Source organism: Oculina patagonica, chromosome 8, assembly GCF_052425735.1.
Source record: "Oculina patagonica isolate OP01 chromosome 8, crgOcupat, whole genome shotgun sequence".
Classification (NCBI taxonomy): Eukaryota; Metazoa; Cnidaria; class Anthozoa; order Scleractinia; family Oculinidae; genus Oculina; species Oculina patagonica.
The window spans coordinates 3,070,203-3,079,097 of NC_135765.1; the positions used below are offsets into that span (position 1 = coordinate 3,070,203).

At 41.7% G+C, this 8,895-nt stretch overlaps 2 protein-coding genes across 2 annotated transcripts; one reads left to right on the plus strand and one right to left on the minus strand.

The window, feature by feature from the left end:
* Positions 1-523: 523 nt before the first annotated feature.
* LOC144663090 (putative G-protein coupled receptor No18) lies at positions 524-5,468 on the plus strand. The gene has a single exon (XM_078524026.1). It carries the CDS (start codon positions 4,107-4,109, stop codon positions 5,355-5,357), a length of 1,251 nt encoding a protein of 416 aa, XP_078380152.1. The 5' UTR covers positions 524-4,106; the 3' UTR covers positions 5,358-5,468.
* A 1,865-nt stretch (positions 5,469-7,333) lies between these two features.
* Positions 7,334-8,399, minus strand: LOC144663091 (alpha-1A adrenergic receptor-like). The gene has a single exon (XM_078524027.1). It carries the CDS (start codon positions 8,397-8,399, stop codon positions 7,371-7,373), a length of 1,029 nt encoding a protein of 342 aa, XP_078380153.1. The 3' UTR covers positions 7,334-7,370.
* Positions 8,400-8,895: the final 496 nt, after the last annotated feature.

Below are 8,895 nucleotides of genomic sequence, written 5' to 3' on the forward strand. Positions count from 1 at the left end.
CATAATAATAGCCTGCGAGCATATATCTTCCTTTCGGTTAAGAGCACATGTTTGAAGCGTCGGTAAAACTCCTGGGAGATGACTGACTCAACATCTAAAGGCAACCAATAGTACAAACTCGTGAGGTCATAGTAACAATAGAAAAGCTAGCTGTCAGCTTTATTCTCGATTGCCCGTGCTTTTATCAGAAGAGCACAGTGTTTCAGCAACCGAGACGAAGTAAGTTTTTGTGCATTTGCGTTGTATTTTTTCTGTCCTTTTATTCAATATTTACGTTTTCTAGCTAATTGTTCTTGTTTTCATTCTTTGCAGCCGTTTGTAACGTTTTGAAACTGAAGCAACAACCTTAACGTCTTTTTACTTAAAGTTGAAATCAGAGCAGTATTTTGGGTGAGTTTGTTACAGTACCGTAAATGATCCATTAAGCGCCGCGGCGATCCGTGTTACCCATGGTGCTCCGCTCGCGGCACCTGCCTTGGGAGCTCCGCTAAAAATAGTAAGTCTGTTATAGGTAGGGATTTTCTGTGTCTAGTCTAGTATAGGGTTGCAAAATCAGCTGAACATGGTCTGGTATAGGGTAAGGGTTTCAGAGTCCCAGCAGCACACCCCAACTTAAAAATATACAGAGTGCTCCCCCCTGGAGTTAAGTGCGGTCTCATCATTTGTCACCAATTTGGCTTCAAAAAGCCTAAACGTGTGGACTTGTAGCTTTTATGCTACTGAAACATTTGGACTACTCGCCCTCATAGCATGTAGTCTAATTGTTACATTGTGACGAGAACAGGAAACTTTACCGCGGGAAATATTCGTTTTATCTGGGAGTGAAAACACCTTTAATGCCGTCAAGCATTAGGCGCACGAGCCCATGATAAGTTTTATATGGAATGATTGACAGTCAAAAAATGTTATAAAAGACAAATTAATTGCCATTAAAAGCGATCTTGTTGTTGTCTGCCTGGTGTTTTCAAGAATCCCAGAGCGTACTGGACGCAGCAGTTTTAGTCGACGTGGGAACGAGGTTGGTCCTAGTAAGGTCCGAGTTGGCCCCATTCTCGTTCCCAGAGCCGCTCGTCCCTCTTAGGCGGCTGAGCCTGGGGCAGGAGGAACAAGTGGCTCTGGGGACACATGATTTGACTGGCCGGATTTCAACAAAAGGAACAGCCAATCAAATGAAACGTTTTAAAATCCCTTTGTTATACGTTTGTTCAAATCTGGCCAATCAAATCATGTGTCGCCAAAGCCACTTGTTCCTCGTGCCCCAGGCTCAGCCGACTAAGAGGGACGAGCGGCTCTGAGGACGAGAATGAGTTGGCCTTGATCCGCAAACTCGCTCCAGTCCCTCCACACCTGCTGTGCGCGTGTCGTGCGCGTGCACATTTTGAAAAAGAAACTGCTGACAGTCTATGTGTATGCTTTGGTGTTCTCGTACCCAGATCTCGTACCTATTTTGATTTTATGATTTGTCTTGTATTTCGTGCCTAAATTTGAAAAACGATTGAGTTGCAAACAGTCAGAAACCATCACGAATCTTCTATCTATCCGTCGTGGATCACGACACTGGCCTACATATCTCATGACACCAGTGAATTCCAATTACTGTGACATTGTTATAAAAACTTCATTAAATCACTTGTTTGTACAAGCATTGTCATTCTGCCGGAAAAAATAAATAGAAAGTAAGATGGAAAAAGGATATCTTGGTAAACTGAAAGACGTGCAAACAAGCATACACTTTCAAGAATACTTAGGAAATGGTCGAAAACCATCGTTCTCTTTATAAACTGGCAGGACTGTGTGTTGGAAAAAAATGCGTTTTATAGTGAACGAAGATGAAACGCGAGCTTCTACTAATGAAGTTTCCAAGCTTTTCTTTCTAATTATTTCTTTATGCTGAAGCAAAAATATTATCTTAAATGTTTGCAGACAACGCGCGACTTTGTTTGAAACTCGAAAGACGTGCTATACTTTCTCCAACATCGGGGCAAACAACTTACGTAAATCTTTGCCCAGAAATGAAGTTTGAAAAGCAGTAAATGAATTGAAAGGTCGTTTGTAGGAATCCGTGCTAAATGCTATCGCTTACTTAGTGCAAACATTAAGCTGAAAGATGTCAAACTAACCATCTTCGCTTAAGCTTATCTTTCCATTTTGCCGTACGAATTAGAGAAAGGCCGGTTTCGCTTTGAGCTGCCGTTTGCCGTTTCAATTACGTGCACTTGGCTTAGTAAGTGTTGAAATGTCTTAATCCTGGCCGTCTTGCTTCCCTTCTTATCTTAAAAGTGTTTTTAAGTGCTAAAATTTCTTTTTTTTTTTCAACCCGCTCATAACCCTTCATTTCGCAATTTCATATTTGTTTTTTAAGAGTGCGCGCAATGCCATTGGCAGCCGTTCTCTGTCAATTCAAAATTGAAGACTGTAAATGATTTTTTTCTATGAAAGTTAATATTATATAAGAGCAAGCTCTTAATCGCTTAAAGCGAATTAAAATAATTTTATCCAAAGACGAAACTTCGAGTTAAAGAAATAAATTTATTAGTGGCATGTCATTGCCAAAGTAATTTCAAACTTGAAATGTAAATTCACAAATCCGCTTTTCTTGTCGGGGATTACCGGGTCATCTAAAACGAAATTTGCTCACAAAAACTAATTTTCACACCTTTACTAAAAGTTTTCATATCCGTCAATTTAAGTAATAGCAAAAAAATGCTCGGTGATTGGAGAAAGGTTAATGTCTTCAGTAAATTGTAACATTAACTTTAATTTGCCTCGAAGTTCGCATTTATTAATTTTGTTCGAAAAATTTTCTTTTTCTTCAGGGAGAATAAAATACGTGCTCGATTTCGCAGATCGAACTTTTGCGAATTTGCTGCATTTAATGAAGTACCTCCAGTTTCTTAATATTAATAAAAAAAGATGATGTTTTCAAGTAGCTTGCATCCGACGTTAGCCATCAAGAAAGCTGGCCCTTGTGTACAATTATCAAGAAAAGATGTATATATTTATATGTATATATCAATTTTCTGATAATCTACTTATTTTCCCCTTTAGCTTTCGAATAGTTTTTGTGTGACTGTGAATTCGGTTGGCAGGTGAACATTTAAAGTCTTTGACAAGTGACATTTTGTTCTGTTCAATTCACGGAAACGTTTAAAGATATTCGCTTTCTTTTGACTTGAGGCAAACGTGACTGCAATAATTGTCAAGAGGTATTTTTTATCGCAAAGACAACTTTTCCCGTTAATGATGTAGACGGCGTTTTTTTCTTCTTGACTGATATTGGGAGAAATCCGAAGAATCTTATATCGCTGGATTGCATAAGCAACATTTAAATTGATGAAGATTAGATCCTGGCCGGAATCACTAATTCTCAAAGTCAGGTCCGCCGGCATCAAAGTCGACGAGAAAGTACAAGCTTCCATTATCAATATCTCTGCCAAACGATAACTACATTATATTAGCGCAGCAAGAAAAAGCATTTTAAAACTTGTGGGTGATAAGATTTATGTGTTACCAGCAAATATAACAGATTGCACCTTCGCCGTGAAAAGTTAACAGCAAGGTTTCAAGTCAAGCTCACAGATTGCTAATTCGTCGCTGTTAAACTCCGCTACAAAGAACAAAAAGTCGAAATCAATTACTGACAGCGCAGCAAGGTAGTTAGTATATAAAGGAACCGCTACAGGTTTTATTAATTTGTTACTTGAAATTGCAGTGCTTTGCACTGTTCTTGACAAAATTACTTTTCTGCGTTAGTAGGCGTCTGTTTGTTTATCTGCGGCAAACAAATTGAAAACTACTTATAACTTTGGGCTGTGGTTGCGGCAGACGACGCTCAAGAAAGCCTCCATTATATTGGTCAAAATAAGCTTCTGTGGACGCGAAAGGAAGCCAGAAGAACCTTTTAGCGGCGAGCAACACTTGTCGCTGAAATTGTATTTGTACAGCTGAACCATTATAGATAGAATCAACAACGAGATTCGATCAGAAGTTACGGTTGAGTTACAAGCAACATTTTCAACCGAGGTCTTCAACCACAATTTATCCTGCTATTGGTAAAATACCGCCTTCAAAAAATCGCTTGAAGTCCTCCAAGCAGCGACGAAAAAATGCTAGCGGCAAACAATTCAAATATTCTCGTCGCTGCAACTTCGGAATCGACAAAAGCCGAAGCGGACCCGAGCCTATCCGAACACGTCGCGCTCGCGTCAATTCCATTGGCTTTTCTGATCGTGTTTACAATTTTTGGAAACATTTTGGTGTGTGCTGCGTTCTATCTTTGCCGAGATCTGCGAAATGTAACAAACTACTTCGTCGTTTCGCTTGCTGTTGCGGACTTGCTGGTTGGGTTTGTGTGTATGCCCTTCTGGTTCACTTATCTTATCAAACAATGGCCCGACCCGGGGCGAAATTACGAGTTTTACGCACTGTGGATTTGCTTGGACATTGTGAGCGGGACATCCTCAATAATGAACCTGGTAGCTATCAGCGTTGATCGCTTCTACGCCATTACATCTCCATTCAATTATCACTTAAAACTAACTAAAAACCGTGCTCGCTTTTGTATAGTATTGGTGTGGCTGTATTCCCTGCTAGTGGCAGGTCTTCACATTAACAGAAAGGGGAACTGGTATGCTTATTTTGTAGCGTGTGCAAGCTTTTTTCTTCCGTTACCAATTCTTGTCTATTCCTACGCAAGAATATTTCGTGTTGCACACGCGCAAGCCTTGAAAATGCGCTCAGAAAACTATGGCCACGAATTGTCAGAATTCGAACCAGAGAAAAACGGGGAGACTACGGAGACAGAGGCGTTTGTGAATGCCAAGTCAAGAGCGTCTTACAGCATGGGTACCACCCGAAGCTCATCCAGTGGAAGTCGCTTCATCTTCCATAAAGTGCGCCCGCGTTTGACCAGTCAGAGCTCCGTGCGTCAAATGCGTCGTGTACTCCAGACTGATTTGAAAGCCGCTAAGACCCTAGCGATTGTAATGGGCGCCTTTCTGGCGTGTTGGTCTCCCTACATCATCAGCATGCTAGTAACAGTGTCGTGTAGAACTTGCATACCATATCAGACTAACCTGCAGATTGCCAAAGCTGTCAAGTGGCTGCATTATTCTAATTCAGCGGTAAACCCAATCATTTACACGCTTCTTAATCGGCACTTCCGAGCGGCATTCCGAAGGATTCTGTGTCGGTACGTGTCGGGCCGAAGATTCTCGTACGTGACTCGGCTGCTGTCGCACAGTACACCAAGGAGTAGCAGCCGAAGCAGTGGAAATCCCGTCGTTGGTTTAGACAAAGCTAATTCTAAGACCTCAGTAGAGATTCTCGTATGCACCGAAGTTGTCTCTGTAGTTTAGAATCGTAGTGGTAGTCAGGCTATCAAGTGTCATTCTTGGCAAATTTTCGTTGATACACTCGAAATGTTTCCGATTCTTATTATCCAATCAAAAGAATAGCACTCGAGACTACTCCAATCGTACCCGGCTTTCCCTTCCCTTTTTTTGCGCCCCCCCCCCCCCGGGGGGGGGGGGAAAGTTGTTACGTCATCATGACGAAATCAGTTGCTAAGAAACATCGAGACAACACTGCGGGCTCAGTCTGGTCTTGGTGACCGTCAACTAGTACTTGTTCCCGTACAAGTCTGATAAACATAGCAGACAGGTGAAGATAAAAAAAATCACAAAAAAAATCATTCATTAAGTACGGAAAATTGTCTTGATGTAGCGCTAGACTCTTAGAATTTGCATAAAATGAAAGGTGTGACAATGGCTAAGGAGAACTAACATTTCAATCTTTGGATTGAACAACTATAGCCTGAGTAAACAGAACTCTTACTTCGCTCGCTCGAGCCGAGAGATGCCTGGGACTCAACACTAAAAATTCCATTCTGATGACGTAACTTCACAGAGATCTACTGTTGTCGCTGATTGGTCGTTGCTCAGTTTTAAATATTTCGTGCTTGTGTAACAACCAATCAGAGACAGTATATGGATCTTGTCCCTTTTTCAGGTCTCCCAGGCGCTCAGAGTTGTTAAAGGAGCTATGTCACCGTATTTTAAGTCATTTTTCGTAAAGTTAAATTGAAGAAACCTCAAATAGAGTGAAGAAACACAAGGAGAACTAAAAAGGATGGTTTTGACTGACAAAGATTAGGACGGATTATGAGATCAAATCTGAAAAAGTTGGCCAATTTTTTCAAGTTGGGTTGTCCGTGACGTAGCTCCTTTTAGTAGAGGGTCCCTTTATAGCCTGCGTGGAGGCGTGGAAAGGGAGGGGTAGGGAGGGAAAGGAAGAGGGGGACTTCTCCCTCGCGTTTTTTTCTCGCTCCCCTCCCCCTTTTTACGCCTGTCACACAGGCTGAATGTATATGACTGACTGACTGACTCAGGGACCGCGAGGAAGAATTTGAGTGAGTGGGGGGGGGGGGGGGGGGGGGGGGGTGAGGGGTGACTTGAAATGTGGCATAGGCAAGGTGGGGTAGAGCCCTAAACTGTTGAGCATAGTGGCCCTGAGCCTTCTTAAACTGCATCATATAAGACATTCGATTGAATTGGGTAGTATGTTTGATGGTACCTATTATACTTTATTGTTGGTAAATTTACAAGCGAATAATTATATTGCGTACATTCGCTGATACACATAATCCGGCTCACACAAAGTGAAACTGTAATAGTTGTTGTTATGGTTGTTATTCTATAAGTGTAGTTGTAAAACTTTGAAAGGTTTACTATCTTTTTGAGCTCGCTATACGCTATACGTATTTTAAACTACTCCTTATGTAAAAGTGCATAAATTTAATGCAATTGTATTATCACACAATAAACCAATCAAATGTAAGAATACACTAACAGTGTTTTTGATTATGCACCTAGCACAACACTGTCCCCAGGATCTTGTTAGAGATGCTTTTCAAAATGGCAGCTTGAAAAGCATTTCCGAAGAAGATCCTGATGATTTCTTTTATGTGTTAAGGGGGAGCCTTTAGCTACAAATTGGTTGTTTTTGTTTTTTAATTTTTTGGGCCCTTTTTTGTTTTTTTTGTTTTTTTTTGCTTTTTTGTTTCTTTGAAAGAAAAAAAAAACCCCTTTTTTTTTAAGAAAAAAAAATATATTTATTTTTTAAAAAAAAATTTTTTAATTGGTGAGCGTCTTTCCATTGAATTTCAGGCAACCTTTTCTCCAGGTTTTCTTCCGTGAAATGACATTGCCCGATTTAAGGTAAAGCCCTGGGATAGGCAACCTCGTTTCCAGACCCTCTCGTCTTTTCCTCTCTTGTGAGGAGAAAAAGGAGAGAGGAGCCTGGGAACGAGGGATTGGCACTAGGTTTATCTTTCAAAGGACCCTCCGTCGCACCATCCTTCTTCTGTGCCTCTAAATTATTTTTTCCTCGAGCTGTTGACCTGTCCAAGAGACTCTGTGCTGCGCGTCGCATCCCGCATTGTTAACAGAAGTTGTAATTTGCCTTGTAGTGACGCTGTGCGCCTGCATCACTCTCCTGTTCACACTGATTCTCCTCAGCACGTCCTTGAAGGCGGCCCTGAAATTCCTGTTCAGACAGCTGTAGATAAGCGGGTTTAGTGCCGAGTTCCCATAGTGTAACCACTTGATCATGACGAATACTTCGCTGGGAACCCTGCAAGTTTTGCAGTAGGTGTACATCAACGTGACCACGAAAAACGGGCACCAGCACGCGACAAACGCACCAATCACAATGCTGAGTGTTCGGGCGGCCTTTATGTCACGATTGAAGTTTTCCGCCACTCGCCGATGAGTTGTCGATTGGCCCGGATGCACACGACGGATGCTGCGCGCGTGTGTTAAGGCCACGTGGAATATTCGAGAATAAGCGACAACCATGATTAACAAAGGAACGAAAAAAGAAGCTAAGGAGACAAATAACGGATACCCTGGCCATTTTAGTGGATTTATAGCCGCTATCGTCACAGAATAAATCCAGATGATTGCAATCCCAATCGCGATCCGATTGCGTGTCACTATGATTGGATAACGAAGCGGATGATTGACAGCCAGGAAGCGGTCGATGCTTATGAATACAAGATTCATGATGGAAGCGGTTCCACAGACGATATCGAAACACAACCAAGCTTTGTAAAATGTTGGAAAATTCACCGCATCAGGCTTTCCTGTTAGATTAACAGATAGCCACACAGGCATGGAAATAGCACCAACTAGAATATCACTCACTGCAAGACTGATTATAAAAGCACTGGTGAAACTTTGAAGCCGCTTCGACATCACACAAGCCAAGCACACCAAAGTGTTGCCAAACACAGCGAAAATTATTACCACGACAAGGAAGACATTGGTGACAATGAAGGCAAGATTGCGATTGCTGTTGGTTACTTGACGGGAAGAATTTGAAGGAACTGATTCGTTCATGTTTTGGCTGGCGGTTGGTTTAAATATTGCTGTTAACCTTGGGTCTCAGCAAAGCCAAAGCGTAGACGAGAAACCTTAATGAACTGCCGGATAGAAATAACTCAAGATCAGAACACACATAATTAATAATTTACCTTAATAAAAGGTAAGGTATAGTCTAGACTAGCCTCGTGGCCCATTACGCCGGAGCTTATCCCGGTTTCCATAGCATGAAGCGGCTAGGAATATTTCTACCCCCCCCCCCCCGGACCCATTTGACACCCTCTTTCTACTTCCCAAATCTCAACCGAAGGGAAGTTAAAAGAGGCTCTGTTCGCAGGGTGCCCATTTGAGAGTTAACTATCTTAAGTTGAAAAGTTGAAAATTTGGGTCTTTTTTCACCGTTAGGCCCCCAACGAAAGTCAATCGCACGCCTTTCATTTGCATTTTAATTCCATTTTGACCGCCTTGAAACAGCTTTTTTTGCAACTTGTGTGCACTTGGGGAACACTTGTCA